This window comes from Leguminivora glycinivorella, chromosome 22 (assembly GCF_023078275.1).
Source record: "Leguminivora glycinivorella isolate SPB_JAAS2020 chromosome 22, LegGlyc_1.1, whole genome shotgun sequence".
NCBI classification, from domain to species: domain Eukaryota; kingdom Metazoa; phylum Arthropoda; class Insecta; order Lepidoptera; family Tortricidae; genus Leguminivora; species Leguminivora glycinivorella.
The window spans coordinates 2,580,377-2,602,567 of record NC_062992.1 but is presented as its reverse complement, the minus strand read 5'-3'; the positions used below and the strand labels follow the sequence as shown (position 1 = coordinate 2,602,567).

The window sequence follows — 22,191 nt, the reverse complement described above, 5'->3', positions numbered from 1 at the left end:
TGCAACCCGAAGGGTAACTAGGCCTTATTATAATTTAATTATAATATTATAATTTGTTGCAAAACAAATTCACCACAGTACTGGTACCGGTACCATTGTCTATAATAGATATGTCCCATTCCCATCCCTACTGCTAATCATAAAGGCGCGCCATTATTTGAAACGACCAATGGCAGCACCGTGCGCGCCCGCCTCACCCCGCAAGGATTGGTGATTTGCGTCTCGAACAATATCGCTTGCATTTGGCTTCTAGTGGGGTGTTCTGTGAATGTAGAGGCTGTGTTTGATATAGATGATAGAAAATTAGAATTTCACGTCTCTTTTAGTGATAAGATTTGCTTGACCGTTTATACCAACGACTACGAATTAATATCTTACCAAAACCGGTAAATATAGAGTTGGTACTGCAGAACTCAATAATCGTCTGCGCTGGCTAGTCATTGAGTGGAAATTATCTGCGGTGAAGTGCCTTGAGCAAATTACACTCGTATTACATGGGTACCAGAACTCTCCACGGTATGTGGCGTCAATCCATTTTTTTTTAAATCCAGGATCTTTTGGAAATCTGAAAGACCATAAACCATATTATTCCACCTGACCCAACTTGTTAATGAATGGTAATACATGCAACAGCAAAAACTATTTTTATAAGCACTACTCAGTGACGTTGCTTTTGTATTGATTATTTTATTAGAAAATTAAATAAGTAAAGTTTTGGTTTTTTCCTCTATCATCAAGTCTGTAAATGAAATAGCGTCTAATACTAAAGCCATCACGTCACTGATATAAAGGCAAACCCCAGTATACACCAAAGCATGCAAACTAATGAAAAAAATACTGTATTGTTTTCCTATATCTATGTGATATTGAGCAACCATGCATTATTAATACAACCTGTTTTGTTTGATTTCTGTTAACTATAAAATAAAGTTTTTAGGTTTAATTTATGTAAGAAACCAGTGTCAAAAATGGTTCAACAAGTGTACCACAAACTTTATTACTTCTTAATATTATTTTCATCACATTTGCTGTTTAAAGGTCTCATTGCGTCTACGTGTACTGAAGAATAATGTACTATTTTGTTTCCAAGGGAGCAACGGATTTAGTTTGAAAAATTAATACAATCTGTACAATATTTCTGGCAAATTATGTTTCAATCAGCCAAGGATTTTTGTTGCACAAACAAATTTTTTTGACTAATATAGCTATAAAAAAAATTATACGGTATGAAAAATTCATTTTATTTTTGTTTTACAATTACTTCGTGTGTTGTGCATTTATTTAGTAAACTTCACTCCGATAAACTGTTATAAATTTACTATCCGACAATATAACATATCACACGAACTAAACGCTCTTCTTAACATTATCTGTGGTATACTGATTAAGAAATGAAATTTTGACACTTGATAATCGTTTTTGGCGGTCGGTTAAATTATTTGTAGTAAAAAACAATATTTGCCTTATGATTTTGCCTTGTGTTTTGTTCTCAAATGTGATGAAAAACATTACGTGTAACTCAGGAGGTAAGGATATCAAAAACTTGTGTCTATTATTCACTCCTGCCTGTGGCAGTCGTGAATAATACACGTGTTTTTTATGTCCCCTTACCTCCCTTGCACAATGTACTATTATATTGATATCTGCCGTCAGATACTTGACATTAACTGTTGCGCTATTCTTAAGTGTAATATTACACTTATCAATTTATTTATGTATGAAAACAAAAACTATCTTTTTTATTTAAAAAAGGGAAATACCAAACGGTTAATATTGATGAACCATACGACGTGTCGAATTAAAAGGAAAACAAAAAAATCACGGTGTATTAAGAACCAAAATACCTACGATCAACAAATCAATCAGCGCGACGACTTGTATATGATTCCAGGACATCTGTAAAATTACGTTAACACAAAAACAATTAATAAAAATAAACATGTAGTCATACACATATGTATTTCAAAGTTCGTGAGCGTTAAATCGTAAATCCATCTTCTACCATTAAACATAAAATATGCCTATTACAAATCAACGAGTTTCGTCTGACACTTCTGTTAATCATCAGCTCCATCTTATGACCGGAGACCTAACTGCTCCCCTCGAGGATTCTAAAAAACCCACACAACATATGCCGTCACAAACCAACTCTTGAGTTCCGTCGCACTTCTTCCAAGTTCATCATCAGCTCCATCTCATCACCGGAGACCTAACTAATCACCTAGAGGATTCTAAAAAACCCACACAACATATGCCGTACACAAACCAACTCTGAGTTCCGTCGTACTTCTTCCAAGTTCATCATCAGCTCCATCTCATGACCGGAGACCTAACTGCTCACCTAGAGGTTTCTAAAAAACCCACACAACATATGCCGTTCACAAACCAACTCTGAGTTCCGTCGCACTTCTTCCAAGTTCATCATCAGCTCCATCTCATGACCGGAGACCTAACTACTCGCCTAGAGGATTCTAAAAAACCCACACAACATATGCCGTACACAAACCAACTCTGAGTTCCGTCGTACTTCTTCCAAGTTCATCATCAGCTCCATCTCATGACCGGAGACCTAACTACTCACCTAGAGGATTCTAAAAAACCCACACAACATATGCCGTACACAAACCAACTCTGAGTTCCGTCGTACTTCTTCCAAGTTCATCATCAGCTCCATCTCATGACCGGAGACCTAACTGCTCACCCAGAGGTTTCTAAAAAACCCACACAACATATGCCGTTCACAAACCAACTCTGAGTTCCGTCGCACTTCTTCCAAGTTCATCATCAGCTCCATCTCATGACCGGAGACCTAACTACTCACCTAGAGGATTCTAAAAAACCCACACAACATATGCCGTACACAAACCAACTCTGAGTTCCGTCGTACTTCTTCCAAGTTCATCATCAGCTCCATCTCATGACCGGAGACCTAACTGCTCACCCAGAGGTTTCTAAAAAACCCACACAACATATGCCGTTCACAAACCAACTCTGAGTTCCGTCGCACTTCTTCCAAGTTCATCATCAGCTCCATCTCATGACCGGAGACCTAACTACTCACCTAGAGGATTCTAAAAAACCCACACAACATATGCCGTACACAAACCAACTCTGAGTTCCGTCGTACTTCTTCCAAGTTCATCATCAGCTCCATCTCATGACCGGAGACCTAACTGCTCACCCAGAGGTTTCTAAAAAACCCACACAACATATGCCGTTCACAAACCAACTCTGAGTTCCGTCGCACTTCTTCCAAGTTCATCATCAGCTCCATCTCATGACCGGAGACCTAACTGCTCACCTAGAGGATTCTAAAAAACCCACACAACATATGCCGTTCACAAACCAACTCTGAGTTCCGTCGCACTTCTTCCAAGTTCATCATCAGCTCCATCTCATGACCGGAGACCTAACTGCTCACCTAGAGGATTCTAAAAAACCCACACAACATATGCCGTTCACAAACCAACTCTGAGTTCCGTCGCACTTCTTCCAAGTTCATCATCAGCTCCATCTCATGACCGGAGACCTAACTGCTCCCCTAGAGGATTCTAAAAAACCCACACAACATATGCCGTACACAAACCAACTCTGAGTTCCGTCGTACTTCTTCCAAGTTCATCATCAGCTCCATCTCATGACCGGAGACCTAACTACTCACCTAGAGGATTCTAAAAAACCCACACAACATATGCCGTACACAAACCAACTCTGAGTTCCGTCGTACTTCTTCCAAGTTCATCATCAGCTCCATCTCATGACCGGAGACCTAACTGCTCACCCAGAGGTTTCTAAAAAACCCACACAACATATGCCGTTCACAAACCAACTCTGAGTTCCGTCGCACTTCTTCCAAGTTCATCATCAGCTCCATCTCATGACCAGAGACCTAACTACTCACCTAGAGGATTCTAAAAAACCCACACAACATATGCCGTACACAAACCAACTCTGAGTTCCGTCGTACTTCTTCCAAGTTCATCATCAGCTCCATCTCATGACCGGAGACCTAACTGCTCACCCAGAGGTTTCTAAAAAACCCACACAACATATGCCGTTCACAAACCAACTCTGAGTTCCGTCGCACTTCTTCCAAGTTCATCATCAGCTCCATCTCATGACCGGAGACCTAACTACTCACCTAGAGGATTCTAAAAAACCCACACAACATATGCCGTACACAAACCAACTCTGAGTTCCGTCGTACTTCTTCCAAGTTCATCATCAGCTCCATCTCATGACCGGAGACCTAACTGCTCACCCAGAGGTTTCTAAAAAACCCACACAACATATGCCGTTCACAAACCAACTCTGAGTTCCGTCGCACTTCTTCCAAGTTCATCATCAGCTCCATCTCATGACCGGAGACCTAACTGCTCACCTAGAGGATTCTAAAAAACCCACACAACATATGCCGTTCACAAACCAACTCTGAGTTCCGTCGCACTTCTTCCAAGTTCATCATCAGCTCCATCTCATGACCGGAGACCTAACTGCTCACCTAGAGGATTCTAAAAAACCCACACAACATATGCCGTTCACAAACCAACTCTGAGTTCCGTCGCACTTCTTCCAAGTTCATCATCAGCTCCATCTCATGACCGGAGACCTAACTGCTCCCCTAGAGGATTCTAAAAAACCCACACAACATATGCCGTACACAAACCAACTCTGAGTTCCGTCGCACTTTTTCCAAGTTCATCATCAGGTCAAAGGTGAAACGTTGGTGGCAATCGTAGCCCATGGACGTTTGTTAAGGAGAATGTCACATTCATGGTCTTTTCCTACTTTGAATAACTGCTAATATTTCGTATTAAGTAATTATTGTGATAGTACCTCAAAAACAATCCTTCTACTAACTAATAACTAAACTATGCATTTCTACTTACTAATGAATACCAATTATTCTAAACTAATCAAGCAACTAAATAAAACTACAGTTTCTAGATAATTATTCTCAATTACAAATCACCTCTCTTTTATATTTCATTAAATGGTACCATATGGTACGAACGGCAGCACGAAGTTCCCGCAACAGACATAAACAAACATGGCCCCCATCCCTAGTCGTTTACGTAAAAGGGATAGCATATCGCATTCCTAACTTGACGAAAAGGGATGGGCATACTTCGGCGCCGCCCAGTACAACCATATTACCCAGTATACAATGAACTCCGCGGATAATAAACAATATTCAACAAAATAATGAATTTGACTTACCTGTGGAATGTTATTCCATCTTTTTTATATGTTGAATTGTTTGTTGATTTGCCACACCACTTTATGCTACAGGACACCATTTTAGAAACATAATTTGATTCTTTTTGATTTTTTTTCGAACGGACATAGGGACTGTTAGCGGGTCGTAAGCTTGGGCGCTACTGATCGGTGTCGCGCGCGTTCATACTTATATAAACCTTATTTTTCGTATGCGTGGTGACCGCGAGTCGCCCTGTAAGGGCCATCTTGTTGTATTGATCTGTGCTCTTAAGCGATACGGCCGCTTGTTGTTCGTATTTGTCATGTGACTTCAGTCGACGTCAGCACTTCTTTGAAACTGGTTGAAATAATAAATATTTTGCACTAGGTACGTCTGTATTAAATATGTTAAAAATAGGCTATAAAATCGGATTTACACTAGATGTAACATCACCGTATTAAGTTACTGAGACTTGTAAAATTGTGTAAATCTTTATAAAGTCCGGTTTTGGTAAACAGTCCTGACAGGCAAGCAATGATATCAGGTTACCAGGTATGATTATCAGCACTATTCGTAAGTGCGATAGGGCCGGCCTGATGTTTTATCATTTATCGCGCGACCATGCTTATACGCCAGGTTTGATAATCTGGCAAAACCGAAAAAAACTAGACATCAATATCTAGCAACATTATTACGCTCCACTTTCTTACGTAAAACAAATAACAATTCATATGTAACTAGACTCCTTAACTCAAATAATCTTTTCAATTTAAGATTAGCAGTTAAGTATATTATAAATGCATGTACGTTTCTTAGATATAAACAGATTAATTTTTTTTTTTTTTTTACGTAAATCGATTTAAACGACATTTTTTTATCATATTTGCCAATTTTACACTGTGCAAAAACCATAACATTCATTTATAACCACCTGACAACTAATTTTAACTTCACTTCCAGGAGAAAGTCAAGAGCCTATCAGCCGACCTCTCCGACCTGGAAAAGGAGCTGGACACTATGAAGCCACCGGGCCGCGACATCAAGACCGTCCGTCAACAGCTGGATGACGTCACTCGCTTCTACAAAAAGCTGGAGAGAGCTGATGATGTTGTCGCTGACGTTGAGCGCGCGGCTGAAGGGCTGGTTGATAGCGGATATGCTGGTGATGCTGCTAAGACTAGGGACCAGGTAAGATCTGTCAACAGCTGGATGACTTCACGCACTTTATAAGAAGCTGGAGCGAGCTGATGATGTTGTAGCTGACATTGAGCGCGCGGCTGAAGGGCTGGTTGATAGCGGATATGCTGGTCATGCTGCTAAGACTAGGGACCAGGTAAGATCTGTCAACAGCTGGATTATGTCACTCGCTTCTACAAGAAGCTGGAGCGAGCTGCGGAAGGGCTGGTTGTCAGCGGATATGCTGGTGATGCTGCTAAGACTAGGGATCAGGTAAGACACTATTCTATAAGTATGTCCGTCAACATCTGGATGACGTCACTCGCTTTTATAAGAAGCTGGAGCGAGCTGATGATGTGGTAGCTGACGTTGAGCGGGCTGCTGAAGGGCTGGTTGATAGCGGATATGTTGGTGATGCTGCTAAGACTAGAGACCAGGTGAGAACCTACTGCTAAGCTGTCTTAGATAAGTGTATTATAATGAAACTTTTAAAAACTGTTCGACCTTTTTATATGTCTGATTGGCCAATATCTTTAGAAATTTAAAGAGGGTGCATGTAACGAATTCTGTGGTCTTTCACCATTATGTAATCTGTATATTCTGTATCTCAGAAAATGGAAAAGTTTTAGGAAAAAAATTGTGAAATACAATATATATAGATTCCGTTCTTTTTGACCTTACTAAGTTAAAATACGTACTGCTATCAGTACCCGTAACAGTAGTGAAGGTACAATACATTGATACCAATATGTTTCCCAGGTGGAAGGTCTCCGCAAACAGCTGGGCAAGCTGGACGAGCGCGCCCGTGCTCGCGAGCAAGACCTGGACGATACTCTCAGCAAGCTGGAAGCCTTCTACAAGGCTTATGATTCCGTCATGGACGATGTTCAGGAGGTAAGCTACGTTATTTACCTTAGTAGAAAGAACGTAAGAGTCAGCCTCAAGTATTTATGTAATGAATCGAATCAAATGAATGTTACAAAATAACAAAGTATGTAGATTCTTATCCTACCGACTGCGCCATTTAAGCTTTTGACCGCCAAAAGTGTCTGATGTGTGCGGCAACGGCACAAAATCAACCTTCATGTTTTCAGAAAAGGTTAAATATACTCTCCTCTTCTCATACGATAGACGTGACTTTCAAAAGTTTAAAAGAAGTTTGGATAAAAGAGTCTATATTAATCCATGAGATTAAAAAAAATATATTATACCTTACACAGATCAACCTAGCCCCAAACTAAGCAAAGCTTGTACTATGGGTGCTAGGCGACGATATACATACTTATATAGATAAATACATACTTATATACATAGTAAACATCCATGACTCGGGAACAAATACAGGGTGGACCAGAAGTCCGTTAACATTTGAATTTGCCGCTGCGTCAGTTTTGGCGGGAGGAGGGGAGTGCGGGATATGTCAAATGAAAGAGCGGCCATTAGGAATTTAGTGCGATGGCGTCCTTTACCGGAGAACAACGTGCGTTTTGTGTACGCGAATATACCGCAACCACGATTCTGCAACTGTGGCCAAGAGAAAATTTTGTAATCATTACAATGTACACAAAAATAATTTTGCCCCATCTGTTCAAACCATTAAAAAATGGGTTCAAAAGTTCGAAACGACGGGTTCGACATTAAATATGCCTAGATCCGGCCGGCCAAGGACGTCGCGTGACCCTGAAAACGTAGAGCGTGTTCGAGCGTCAGTTCAAGGTCATCCTGGTCTCTCAACTCTGAAGCGCTCTACAGTCTTAAACGTATCCAAATCGACTTTAAACAGAATTTTGCACGATGATCTACACCTGCATCCGTATAAAATACAAATTATACAGGAATTGAAGCCTGATGATTCTGAAAAAAGGCTTGCTTTTGCTGACGAAATGCTTGGGAGGTTTCGGGAGTTCAACAACATTTTTTTCTCAGATGAGGCACATTTTCACCTCAATGGCCACGTCAACAGGCAAAACTGCAGATACTGGAGTGACAGTAACCCGCAACTAAAGCATCAAAGGCCATTACACTCGCCCAAGGTCACGGTGTGGGCAGCATTATCTGCCACTGGAATAATTGGTCCTTATTTTTATAAAGATTGTCGGCAACGTCCCATAACTGTAAATACAGTGCGTTATGTTGAAATGCTGCAGAATTTTTTTGCTCCTGCACTGCAAAACTTTAAGGGCTTCAACAAGCGGACTTGGTTCCAGCAAGATGGTGCAACTTGTCACACCTCTAATGATGCTCTTGTCGCCGTCCGCGAAATTTTTAAAGAAAAAGTGATTTCTAAAAGAGGTAACATAAACTGGCCACCGCGAAGCCCAGACTTATCCCCAATGGATTTTTATCTATGGGGATATCTCAAAAGTAAAGTTTATATCAGCAACCCAAGCACTGTAGAAGAATTAAAAGAAAATATTCGCGACGAAATGCAAGCAATTACTCAGAACACTTTGCGGGCAGTGATGGAAAATTTCCGATCCAGATTGAATGAGTGCCAGGCCAGGAAAGGATTGCATTTAGATAACGTTATTTTTAAAACATAAAACCCCCATTTGTGTTCTTTCATAGTAAATAAAAGTTTTTATACTATGCACATGTTTTATTATTCAAAACTACTTTTCAAATGTTAACGGACTTCTGGTCCACCTTGTATCTGTGTTCATCACACAAATAAATGCCCTTACCGGGATTCGAACCCGGGACCGCGGCTTAGTTTATTCTAATGTTAACAATAATAGGACAATCTTGTGTCTCCGATTTTTTTCTACAAGTTCGCCTTTAGTACAATTACTGTGCAATAAAGTTTAAATAATATAATATTGTCTTCGGTTACCGCGATAGTTACTCATGAAATAAATCTATGGAAACGGATTAAATCGCGTATAACGAATTTAAAATTCATCCCGACGTTTCTCAGTCACCCGTTGACCACGAACGCTGTAAAGAGTTCGAAACGTCGGGATGAATTTTAAATTCATTATACGCGATTTAATCCGTTTCCATAGTTTTATTTCATTTAAATAAATACTCATTATATTCCCGCAGGCATCCGAACAAGTGCGCAGTCTCAAGCCAGTATCCTCGGAAGTCGAGCAGATCCGCGCCCAGCAAAAGGACTTCGCTGAACTGCGTCGCCGCACACTAGAACCACTCGGACAAAATGTGGCTCACTGCAACAAGATAGGACAGGGTCTGGTGCGATCAGCGTTAGCTGCTGTGTCTACTCAACAGCTGGAGAAGGATTTGGAGAAGATGAATGACAAATGGAACGCGCTTAAAGAGAAGGTGAGTTACGTTACAAATGGCGCCCACGTTTTGACCAATCGGGAAGAATGTAACTGCAATAAGATAGGAAGGGGGCTGCGATCAGCTTTAGCTGCTCTCTACTCAATAGCTGGAGATTTGGAGAAAATAAACGACAAATGGAACGCACTTAAAGATGGTGAGTTAGGTTACAATTGGCGCCCTACGTTTTTACCCTCGGAAAGAATGTGACTGCAGCCAGATAAGACAGGGGCTACGATCTCGGCAATCGAGCGACACAGCTTAAAATTGTATCAATGTTACTGCATATTTCAACTTGATATACAGCGGCGGTACAATCAATCACTGTAAATACTTTTACGGCACTTTCCATCAGGTGAGATTGTGGTAAAATAATTTACCTGTTCCTCATAAAAAAAAATATATCGCGTTAATACTAATTCATCTAACCCTTCGTTACTTATAGATGAACGAGCGCGAACGTCGCCTGGACGTGGGTCTGTTACAATCCGGCAAGTTCGCCGAGGCGCTGGCTGGCCTAGACAAGTGGCTGTCCGACACTGAAGACATGGTGCGCAACCAGAAACCGCCCTCCGCCGACTATAAGGTGGTCAAGGCTCAGCTGCAGGAGCAGAAGGTATGTTGACCTCAGTTTACTCGTAAACATTTAACCAAACACACATTTTAACAGGACAACCTGACAAAAATATGAATATTGGTTTAGCAAATATCTTTACATATTTCATCCTGGTTTTTTCGCGTTCGGCGCAGCACTTACAAAAAATGTATTTCCTATAATTTTAATCCTTATATTCTAATGAACACAAGTTAAATCATAATCTATTGAAAATATTTCAACTTGTGCTGTCTTAAAGTAGTCACACTACTATGTATTTAAATTAAAACCGAAATAAATTACACATATGAAAGAAAAAGTGACCAAGTCCTCTGGTGCCTGAGGCTGGAATCGAACCAGCGTACTTTCCAATCGCGGGAAATGCCTCTATCCGCTCGGCCACCCAGGTCACAGCTGTCGAGGTCGAAATTATCTCTCATATGAGTAATCTATACAAGGACTCGTAGCGCCCTCTGTCCACCCCTAGGGCAGAACGGTATGGTTCTTGCCCCCCGTGTAAACCAAACTCAGGTTGGTTTCGACACAGCTCGAGAGATGGCGCTGCTAAATCAATCCATCCAAACCAACCAATCCTTATATTGTTTTAGAGTATAAACTACGTACATACACACTTACGCGTTTAAATATTCATCCTGCTGACTGCGCCAGTTACGTATTTGATAATAGCAGCGCACAGCCAATAATTGAGTCGCTAAGTTCTAACTAACACACTTAGGAAATAATGTAGCCTTTTGCTAATTAGAATGCAATAGAATAGAAATCATTTATTCAGGCGACACATCAGTAAGTACAAATCAATAGATAAAGTAGGATAAAACACATCAAACATCAATAGATAAAATAGGACAAAAAGTTGCACAAGGCCTAAAATAGTCTCCACTCAGCATTGCAGCTGACACGGCTAGCGTGGTCAACGGCGCTGGTTTTCTGTGGAGCCAGCGGGGTTTGCGGAATCGAAAAATCTTACTGTTATTTGATTTAGGCGACACCATTCTATATTTTGTCACAATATAATAAAGAGTACTGTCGTATGATTTTGTGTAGAAGAAGATTCCTTGTGTCGAGTTTGCGATAAAATTACACAAATCTAAGCTCCTTTGTTTCATGTACCATCGGCAACACTGTTAGCTGTCCATTTGTAATCCTTATTACGAGGGTATAAAGTCCATCGATGGTTAGTTAAGGGTGTTGCTGTTAGTACCAAATTATAAACTGTCTCTTTTACCCCTCAGTTCCTCAAGAAAATGCTGCTAGACCGTCAAAACAGCATGTCTTCGCTATTCGCGATGGGCAACGAGGTAGCGGCCGGTTGCGACAGCGGAGAACGCAAGGCCATCGAGAAGCAACTGAAGGGACTTATGCAGCGGTTCGACGCGCTTACTGACGGCGCTCAGCAGCGTATGCTTGACCTGGAGCAGGCTATGAAGGTAAGGACTAAGGCATATTGAAATATTAGCGAAATAAGATATACACCGTGTTTCACTTAACACTAAAAACCTGAAAACCGTTTGTTCAGAATCGAGAGTAGAATCGATTAAGCTATATCTTGATGGGGGTAATATTTTTGTTTAAATTAGTATTATTAGTAATTTTTTATGTGCCTATTCTATTGTATTCGCATTGCTAGAGGTTGTTTACCTTTTTCAGTATTTGGGGGTATTAATACTGGCTGGTTACTTGGACGATTATTTTTTCCGCTACGAATTTGACGTTGTTTGTCAGTTTAATCTTAATGATTATCATAAGTCATAACAAATTGAACTCGTACCTAATTACAACCTTGTCATTTTGAATATTGGGTTTAAATTTGCTTACTGCGATTACCTGTTCAATTTGAAGTTAACTGTGACAAAGCTTTAAAGTGTTTTACAGTGACATCTTAGCTGTCTATTGGTAAACCTTATGTTGTTGCAGTAACGTACACAAATAAATAGTTTTATGGTTTAGGATGGTAGTTAGCAATTATTTTATTGAGTGTAGAGCTAAAAGTCGAGTAGAGCTGTACAGAAAATTAAAAATTCAATTTAAAAAAAAGTAACTATCAGTTTAAAAGATGAATAGATGAGTTTAAAAAAATAAAAATCAGTTGGGGTGTCTGAGGTTTTGAGTGATACCGGAAACACGTTGTAGATGCTCAGCAGAGAAAGAAACCAGGCAGGCAAGCATGGCCGCTTTATAAATGATAAAATATCAGGCCGTCCCTATTGCACTATTTGTAAGTTCGATTGGGAGCCATGCTTGCCTGCCATAAATGAATTGTCGTCTCAACTATAAATTTGTATCGCTATCTTCGGTTTAAAATTCGATATAAGGTACCTTTGGCTAGGAAGTCTGTGGCCAAGAGTAAGCCCATTTATAATTAAAAAAAAATTACCTACAAGTCGATATGACCCCCCTGTCTCTTGTGTATCAGGGTTTGAACATAATCACGAAACTGAAAGAAAATTTAAGATTTACACCTTTGCTTACCTTCTTCATGTCAAGTGCAAAAATACGTATCGAAATAATCGTCTCAAAAATATGGTACTACGCTCTTATTACACCGGACTAAGATGCTATGGGACATATTTTTGAGTAAGATGTGTACACCCATATTTTTACACTTGACTGTATATACTAATGATTGTAATATTTCAGGTCGCCAGACAATTCCAAGAGGAACTACAGCCGCTTGTTGAGTGGCTGACCACCACCGAGCGCAAGGTCAAGGCGCTGGAGCTGGTGCCGACCGATGAGGAGAAGATCCAGGTCAAGATCAGAGAGCACAAGGTAATAATCATATAACTACATACTCTCTGTTTGGCCCAAAGGTCGGCTGTTAGAGAATGCCTTCTGGCATTCAGTTCGCCTTTTGTACATTTTTTTACGGTGCAATAAAGTTTCAATAAACTATATTTATTGAAATACGCCAAATCTTGGGATTAGTTGTCAAAGCGGACCCCAGGCTCTCATGAGCCGTGCCAATTGCCGGGATAACGCAAGGAGAATGATGATTTAGATAGAAGAAACAAGTGCATCTAGTGCAGTGATTTTGTACTAAAGTTGTTACTTGCCTGTGATTGAAAATATGTCTCAGTCCCTTGAGTGTCCATATTTTTTTTGTTTGTATTGTTTTTGTAGCCTGTGTGGTGACGGGTTAAGAATTTCACCACCCCCTTTCTTCCCGTGGGTGTTGTAGAAGGCGACTGTGGGATATGGGTTAAATTGTGGCGTAGGCGAGAGGCTGGCAACCTGTCACTGCAATGTCACAGTTTCGTTTTCTTTAAACCCTTATTTGCCAAGAGTGGCACTGAAGCTTTAGTAGTTTCATGTGCTCTGCTTACCCCTTTATGGGATACAGGCGTGATTGTATGTATTTTTTTTGTTATTTCAATTAAATATCACGTACGGCATTACACCAGTTGTTTTGCACAAAATTCGCTACTCGAGATAATGCCCAGTTCATGGAATGCTCCTAAATAAATAAAAAAACCGCAGCTTACATGTTTGTTGACCTCGGTTATGGTTGAGGTATTGTGACACTGACTTGGTAGGGCTGGAGTATAGATCCATGCAGAAGTTCAAGACTCAACAAGGCAGTAATTTCCCACTTTTAAATTTATTATAAGTACGTTGTTTTTTTTCCTCTACGAGGCTAACCATAAGCTCGGTTTCAGGTGTTACACGACGACGTACTATCGAAGCAGGGCGCCTTCCAACAGCTGACTGAGACAGCGTCCGCGCTGATGGCGCTCGTGGGAGATGATGAGGCGGCCGCGCTGGCGGACCGTCTGCAAGCTGCCACTGACAGGTACACCCCTTTAGGCACTGGCCCCACCGCGACTAAGGACTTCCGGTTGGGACGCCATCTTAGCGGTTTCGTGTCGTGAATAATCTATTTTTCTTTTACTCATTAATGTTGTTTAAAGTGTAATATTGATAGCTTATTATGCAGTAAACTAATGGTGTAGTGAGAAGCTGATGAAGAATTGTTCTCGAAACGCGTTTAGCCTCTTTTTTGTCGTAAACGGCCGGTAGTCCACGTGCTCTTGTAAAATCTAGCTATCAATTTTCAAGTGCTAAGTCACCGTACAATGTCGTACTTACTGTACAAAAATTACTAATATTAGCTCATATAACCTTGACACTGGCGAAATAGTCCCAATGGACTGAAGCCATTTAATTAAAAAAAAAACTGAACTGAACCAGAAACGAACAAAAGATAATAAGAGCACAAAAGAGAACACAAGAATAAAAGGTCGTTCCCGTGTAAATAACCTAACCACAAAATGAACAATTTGAAAAAAACCCTGACATAGTAGACCGATTTTCATGAAACATGGCTAAGAACACCACCCGACTAATTCAGCTTTCAAACAAAAAAAATCTAAATCTAAATCGGTTCATCCATTCTCGACCTACGATGCCATAGGCAGACACAGACAGACAGACACGTCAAACTTATAACACCCCGTCGTTTTTCCGGTGAGGGTTAATAAAAAACGCAATGATCGTGCGAGCGAGTTGTAGTTCATCGCATAATACATGAACGGAGATGAGACTATCAATTACAGATTTGCTAAAGGCATATGATCATACATCGGGGTTTTGGGCACTGGTCCCACCGCGAGCTAGTAAACTATGAGCTATCGGCTATAAAAACGAACAAAAGATAATCACTCCCGCGTAAGTAAACGAGACACGGCGATGTTTATAGTTACTCGCCCAGCGGTGAGCTATCAATATCGCTGTGTCTCTTTTATTTGCACGGGAGTGCTTGTCTTTTGTTCGTTTTTATAGCCGATTGTTCATAGCTTACTAGCTCGCGGTGGGACCAGTGCCTTGGGAGCGGGAATGATTTACACTAGCCCAAAAATGGTGAAAACGATAAAAGATAAACATTTCTAGGTACATTTGGAGCCAGTTACACAGTTAAATATATATTTCAGTAATTCAAATGACTATAAACAGAGTTACAAATACACGAATTCATTCCCGCTCCCAAAACCCCGATGTATGCATATGATTAAAGTGACATCCTGTGTTGCCAGACACCAAACAAATTATTTCCGTCCGTGTAAAAAAATCGCAAAATTCCTCGAAGAGTTTTCACGATTTTTTTCTACTCACAAAATTGATTGACAGACTTATATAATGCCCTACATTTTCAGATACCAAGCCCTAGTGGAGCACAGCCTGAACATCGGCGAACTGCTGGACAACTCGCGCAAGGGTCTCCGACACCTGGTGCTGACGTACCAAGACCTGTCAGCCTGGATGGACGGCATGGAGCAATACCTCGCCAAGAGGAAGATCCTTCCGATGCACATGGAGAAACTGCTGCGGCAAATGGATGAACTAGCTGTGAGTATACTGTAGTCTATACCTGGAACAGCTGGAACTGCAAAGGAATGTTCTAGTTTTTTATTAACATGGATTTCCGCAAAGCCTGATTCCATCGATTAATCAATACTTTGTTCTCCAGGAAAAAACCGAAGAGATAGCCTCAAAACAAGAGGCAGTCGACAGCACCGTGGATTCCGGTCTCGAGCTGATGAAGCACATCTCTGGTGATGAGGCGCTACAGCTCAAGGACAAATTGGACGCGCTCCAGCGACGCTACAACGACCTCACCAGCAAGGGAGCCGACCTGCTGCGTATCGCCAGCGAAACGCTGCCGCTGGTGCAGCAGTTCTTCAACACACACAACAGGTCAGTTTTTTGGATAGTGTTACTCGTACATTCATCCTTTGTTACTCGTTGATGCGATATCGGATCAAACATGATTAAAATCCAACCCACAATTGTAAAATTTCAATGTTGTTTTTGGCTGTTAAATTTAGACTAAAAACAAATTGTGGACGTCAACTTTTCGACATTAGGCTTTTAAAACATACAATTTTTATCGAAACGTACCTCTGCAAAGTTTTATAGAATGCTCTAATACAAACATATTCTATATTAAAATCGTTTAAAACTCTTTAGTTTTCATCTACATGTTGAAAAGAATATTAACAATCTAGACTAAGGTAATAAAGTACCAGTACTCAAAACGCTAATGTCCAACAGATTAAACTTTTGTTAAATGTGTTATTGATAGATAGATTCATAGATTGACAATGACTTAACATCTACTGGTTTACTTCCAGCACACTAAAATATTTAATTCCTGTTTCTTTCGTAGCTTGACGGAATGGATGTCCGGCGCCGAGTCATGCCTGCAATCCGTGGAACCGCGTGAAGAGGACATCCTTCGTCTCGAAGGCGACCTGCAAGAGTTCCGTCCGCTGCTCGACAACATCAACCTGATCGGCCCGCAGTTGTGCCAGATCTCTCCGGGAGAGGGCGCTACGCACATCGAAGGCATCGTTACTAGGGACAACCGTCGTTTCGATGCTATAGCTGAGCAAGTTCAACGTAAGGCAGAGAGACTGCTGCTCAGCAAGAAGGTAAGGATACAACTTATAGACATACAGGAGTGTTGATGAAATTGATCGAGAGAGGGCGCCACGAAAAAAAACATGTCTAATTATTGCGTTAAGAAGGTTTTACATTCATAACTGTTCGTTGATTTTTTATAACACAGGGGTTGGGCGATCGAAATATGGAAATACTGGCACCAGCAGGCAGCTTGCCTTGTCAATCTAAAATTGTGTCAAATACTTGTTTTTGTTTTTCTGATTTTTGTCCTGAGTCGAGCCTTTTACTAGAACTAAACTTGAGACCGGGCAAGCTATGATGGCGCTATGTATGCAAACCTTTGCCCCATTAAACCCCATTAAAGTATAATGGCGTTATCCATAAACGCTTTATAAACTGTATTAGCTAATAATCGTTTGTCATTATCTATCATGTCGACTTATGTATTTGAAAGAAAGGGACAGCTCAGTTACTTTTTTATGAATTAGTGGGTACGAATTTTGTGGCCCTCTTTATTAATTTATACGACTACTAAATGTATTTTTCCCTCCCCAGCGCTCCCTGGAAGTGGTAGGCGATATGGAAGAGCTCCTCGAATGGCTGAGGACCGTGTTCGCTCAACTTCGCGACGCGGAACCGCCGTCTAGCCAACCGGCTTTAGTGCGCGCGCAGCTGAAGGCTCAGCGGCCGCTTAATGACGACGTAGCTGCGCAGAGAGTGCGCGTACGGGACCTGTTGTCGCAGGCTAAGAAGGTGCGTATTCTGTACACTAGTTAACCTTAAAACACTCCGACCGTCGTGTGTGGCATGTTTGTTAAAAAAATAAGTTTCCGAAATCCCAACATTCAATGTAATGTGTGCACTTCTTAATTGTCATTACTCACATCGCTCATACTTATGAGTCGTCATTGCCCTCACTTGACAAGAAAAAAATATTGTTAGAAAGTTTATGGTAATTTTTTTAAATTATTAATGAAATTAAAGGCATGGCTAAATTAAATAACTATGTAAGGTTACGTTCCTTTAAAAGAGCCCATTTTTTAAAGTTTTGTTGGTAACACACTGAAGACAGCCGACGAATTGTGTTTGGGGGTTTTAGTATTGTTTCAAATACTTGTTAAGTTTATGTTGTAAGGAAAGTACAGTCAAGGATAAATTCTTGAACCAAAATGAATGCTTTGACAAATCCTTTTTACAAGCTTTTATTTAACTTGCAATTTATGTATGTACATATGTTTGTGTGAAATCTTGCGAAACAATTTTAAAGCAGATATCTATAACCGATTGAGCTGAAATTTTGCACACATATGTAACGTGACAATGCAATATTATGGTATCATGGAGCTGATCTGATGATGGACCAGAAAGGTGGTTATAGGAACTCTGTTGTGAAACGTCGTATCCCCATCGAGTAAGGGGTTTTTAGAAACGTCTCGGAGAGTAGTAGATGACTGCTGAAAGTTTTATTTTCATATTCATATTCATATTTATGTCTAAGAAAAACGTACCTCAAAGCCCTAGAGAAAAAGGTGCGGTGGCCTAGATGGCGTTGCACCTTTGGGGAACGCTCGGCTAGATGGCGCTAATATTAATATTTGACATTTTAACACATATCAAGCTAACAATATGGGCCAAATTGTCAAAACTGAGGTTCAAAAGTTTTAAGCTTGTGTCGAGAGATGGCAGTCTATGCACTGTGATTACACATTTTACTTTGACAGTAACTCTCTATAATACTCGATCCTCTTTGTATTTATTTATTGCATCCATAGTGTTATAAGATGTTACAAAGTAGGTATACGTGCTCATGGACCCTATTAGGGCGTGGCAACATATTTATATGCTATACTACATATACATTAAACATATTGTAACACTCTAAATCTTCCCAGGTCCTCCGCGAATGCCAATCATCGGAGGAGACAGCCGTGATCCGCGACCGCAGCGAGGAGCTGAAGGAGATGATGGAGGAGGTGGGGCAGCTCACAGGTCCTCCGCGAATGCCAATCATCGGAGGAGACAGCCGTGATCCGCGACCGCAGCGAGGAGCTGAAGGAGATGATGGAGGAGGTGGGGCAGCTCAGCGCGGAGCGCCTCGCCGCGCTCGAGCAGGCGCTGCCTCTGGCCGAGCACTTCGCGGACACCCACCACGGGTTAGTTGCTCCACCTACATCTGTACAGGTCCTCCGCGAATGCCAGTCATCGGAGGAGACAGCCGTGATCCGCGACCGCAGCGAGGAGCTGAAGGAGATGATGGAGGAGGTGGGGCAGCTCAGCGCGGAGCGCCTCGCCGCGCTCGAGCAGGCGCTGCCTCTGGCCGAGCACTTCGCGGACACCCACCACGGGTTAGTTGCTCCACCTACATCTGTACAGGTCCTCCGCGAATGCCAGTCATCGGAGGAGACAGCCGTGATCCGCGACCGCAGCGAGGAGCTGAAGGAGATGATGGAGGAGGTGGGGCAGCTCAGCGCGGAGCGCCTCGCCGCGCTCGAGCAGGCGCTGCCTCTGGCCGAGCACTTCGCGGACACCCACCACGGGTTAGACTTACTTTCACTCATCATATAATACATACAAATTTCAACTTGTGCTAATGAAATCTTCTCAAATGAATGAGTGCAGATTTTCTTTTTATTAAAATCGATGACATGGTTCCTAAGCACAAATCTTCGTACGTCTTATAGTTTTAGACTTTCCCATACTGATGAAAGAGCCACCCTGTATTATATTGTTAGTAGTATTTGCTATTTTGTGTTTTTATAATATTAGAATTACACGTAAAGTCTTCTAATCCGCATCAGGCTCTCGTGGCTGGCCTCGGGATACGTGCAGTCCTAAGACTCGTAAATATTCAAATACATATTAAATAGTTGTTTCTTGATATAAAATTAAAATTTTAAGATATTTCGACTTATTGTTTTCGTATAATGATATATCGGTATCGTCAGTATGATAGATTTTTTCCGCTACTGTATGATTACTTAAATTTCTTTAATCACATACAAACCATAAGGATACTTTATGACATTTTTATATTTATTTTTGGTGCTTGTGCAGATTGTCGATGTGGCTGGACGACATGGAGAAACAGATCCAGATGCTGGCCATGCCCGCCCTGCGGCCCGAGCAGATTGCGCAACAGCAAGACAAGAACGAGGTAAACACTATTCTTCACTGTAGTATTTAGTACCTCAATTTTTTTTTATCATATAGAAACGTCTGCGACCGATTCTACATATTTTTAAATGAAAGGAAAAATGGAAAAATTCAAACTTCCTGCAGGACTCGAACCTGTTTCACTCAATTCTGAAACGCCTTAGGGTGTACTTCTCCGGCACAGCCGTAGGTCGCTTGTTCGAGTCCTGCCGGAGGTGTGAATTTTACAATTTTTCCTTTAATTTAAAAATATATTTTGTACTTCATCAAGTTGACGCAAAAATGCGCAATCAGTGAAAGAAATTCGTGTAGTTTTTCACTTGCATGTATTCAAGATATGATTAAGTATCTGAAATTTTACTTTCAACCACAAGTATGTTCGCCGTTGAGGTATGTCTGTTTACCACTAGGTATAATTTGTTTTACAAAACTACACGAATTATTTCTACTGTTCCTTTTTTCTTAGGTTATATTAGCTTTTTAAGATTGAAACCTGATTCGGGCTTATTCTACTTAGAATCAAATCGACAGCACTTTTCATTCCATCATTAAAAATATGTCCCAAAATGTCTATTCCATGACGTCATGTTTTAGTCAAAAGATTTTTTACTTATGTGCATGTGATGCAGTAGATACTACAGTATCCATAAAGGACATTTTTATGTTTTATTCTATTTGTCCTGATGACAAATAAAATATAATCTCCTTATAATTGATGAGAAATATCTTCATCTTTGACCTTCATTTTAGAAAAAGCCCAGAAATACCTACAAAACAGTGTCTAACCATAATTGTATCTCACAGATGCTGCAACAGTCGATCCTGGGGCACAAACCACTGGTAGACAAACTCGTCAAGACCGGAGAAGCGCTAGCCCGCCTAGTGGGCGAAGAAGACGCGAACAAAGTCCAGGATATAGTGGAGGCAGACTGCGAGCGGTACAACGCACTGCGGGCTGAGCTACGAACCAGACAGCAAGCGCTTGAACAGGTAACCATTGCAGATATAGCTTTTGAAATATCCTTTATGATAAAGGTGGCAACCTAGTAGGATTTAGCTATTACTAACGCCCGTCCTATCATCGAAACCAAAGGGATTGTAGGTGCATTTCCAGGCTTTCAAATGCGAGTTAACGCCAAATAAATACATACATGGGCATTTTCACAATTTGGGTCCCCCCAATTAGCTAGTAGCTTTATTTGACGTTCATATGCGCATTGTAATATGCCTACTTGAAAAATAAATATTTCATTTTCATTTCATTTCATTTTCATTTTCATTTCATTTCATTTTCATTTTTCATTTTCATTTTCATAGCGAAAGTTGTTAACAAAAATTAACTCGCTGTCAGTTTTGTGACGACAATTAAGCATAAAATCTGTCTAAAAATTTACTTTTTTCACATTCTGAATGTAGATTATCGCTTAAAGTTTATGTTATTAACACAAAAACAATATTTTTATAGAAACTTCATGCTTAATTGTTGTCACAAAACTGACAGTGAGTTAATTTTTGTTAACAACTTTCGCTAATTGGGGTGTCCCAAATTCTGAAAATGCCCACATAAACAAGTTTATTGCCACAACTATCAAAAATTATATCCGACCAACAAACTATATCAGCGTAATGTCTTGCTGTTTGGGCTTGCTCAGCTCTCAACTATTTCGAGTAGTAAGGTAATTATCACGCAGTTTAGCGAGTGAACATTTGTCGAATTGAATACGTAATTACGTATACGTATGGATGCACCCTTAGAAAGCACCGAAACTCTATAGATTTCATTATTAACCTGGTTTTTTTACAACCAAAATCATATTTAATTCTACTATTTATTTTTCAGCTAAAACTATCCACTGCTTCTTTCCATAAAAAATGTACTGGTCCTAGTATATACTAACTGCTACATTTGTTCTCACAGGCCCTGCAAGAGTCCTCTCAGTTCTCCGACAAGCTGGAAGGCATGCTGCGAGCGCTGGCCGGCACGCAGGACCAACTGCAGCGCGCCGAGCCCGTCTCTGCGCACCCGCCTAAGATTCAGTATGTATTCTCTGAGTTTTTCCATCCTATCGATGCGGAAACGGCTCTAGCCGACCTAAAATCGACCACTCGATAGTATGAAGACGCTTACGTCGTCGCTCAACGCAGCCCTACGCATGTTCATACTAACGAGCGATTTTTCATCGGCGAAAGCTGATTCAGCGTCGATATGTTTGGAGAGACCCTTAGACCACACTTTCAACCAGCCACCACCAACCAGTTTGTGTTCTTACTTTTACTGTGGCTATTTTAAAGGGGTGCAACTTTGTGGGCTATTTCACTATAGTGTCATTGACACTGATAATTCTGTGCCTATGTCTAGTTT

The 22,191-nt window shown here is 40.8% G+C and overlaps 1 protein-coding gene across 1 annotated transcript in view; it reads left to right on the top strand.

The window, feature by feature from the left end:
• The window catches only part of LOC125238071 (microtubule-actin cross-linking factor 1-like), a 340,128-nt gene that overhangs the window by 270,145 nt on the left and 47,792 nt on the right, over nt 1-22,191 (top strand). The window contains exons 48-62 of the mRNA XM_048145360.1: nt 6,154-6,388; nt 7,136-7,270; nt 9,422-9,661; nt 10,107-10,277; nt 11,510-11,704; nt 12,915-13,046; nt 13,934-14,067; nt 15,428-15,620; nt 15,742-15,968; nt 16,441-16,705; nt 17,232-17,429; nt 18,666-18,829; nt 19,731-19,830; nt 20,634-20,819; nt 21,748-21,866. Coding sequence (XP_048001317.1) covers nt 6,154-6,388; nt 7,136-7,270; nt 9,422-9,661; nt 10,107-10,277; nt 11,510-11,704; nt 12,915-13,046; nt 13,934-14,067; nt 15,428-15,620; nt 15,742-15,968; nt 16,441-16,705; nt 17,232-17,429; nt 18,666-18,829; nt 19,731-19,830; nt 20,634-20,819; nt 21,748-21,866 — 2,694 coding nt within the window. The remainder of the gene's footprint in view (nt 1-6,153; nt 6,389-7,135; nt 7,271-9,421; nt 9,662-10,106; nt 10,278-11,509; nt 11,705-12,914; nt 13,047-13,933; nt 14,068-15,427; nt 15,621-15,741; nt 15,969-16,440; nt 16,706-17,231; nt 17,430-18,665; nt 18,830-19,730; nt 19,831-20,633; nt 20,820-21,747; nt 21,867-22,191) is intronic.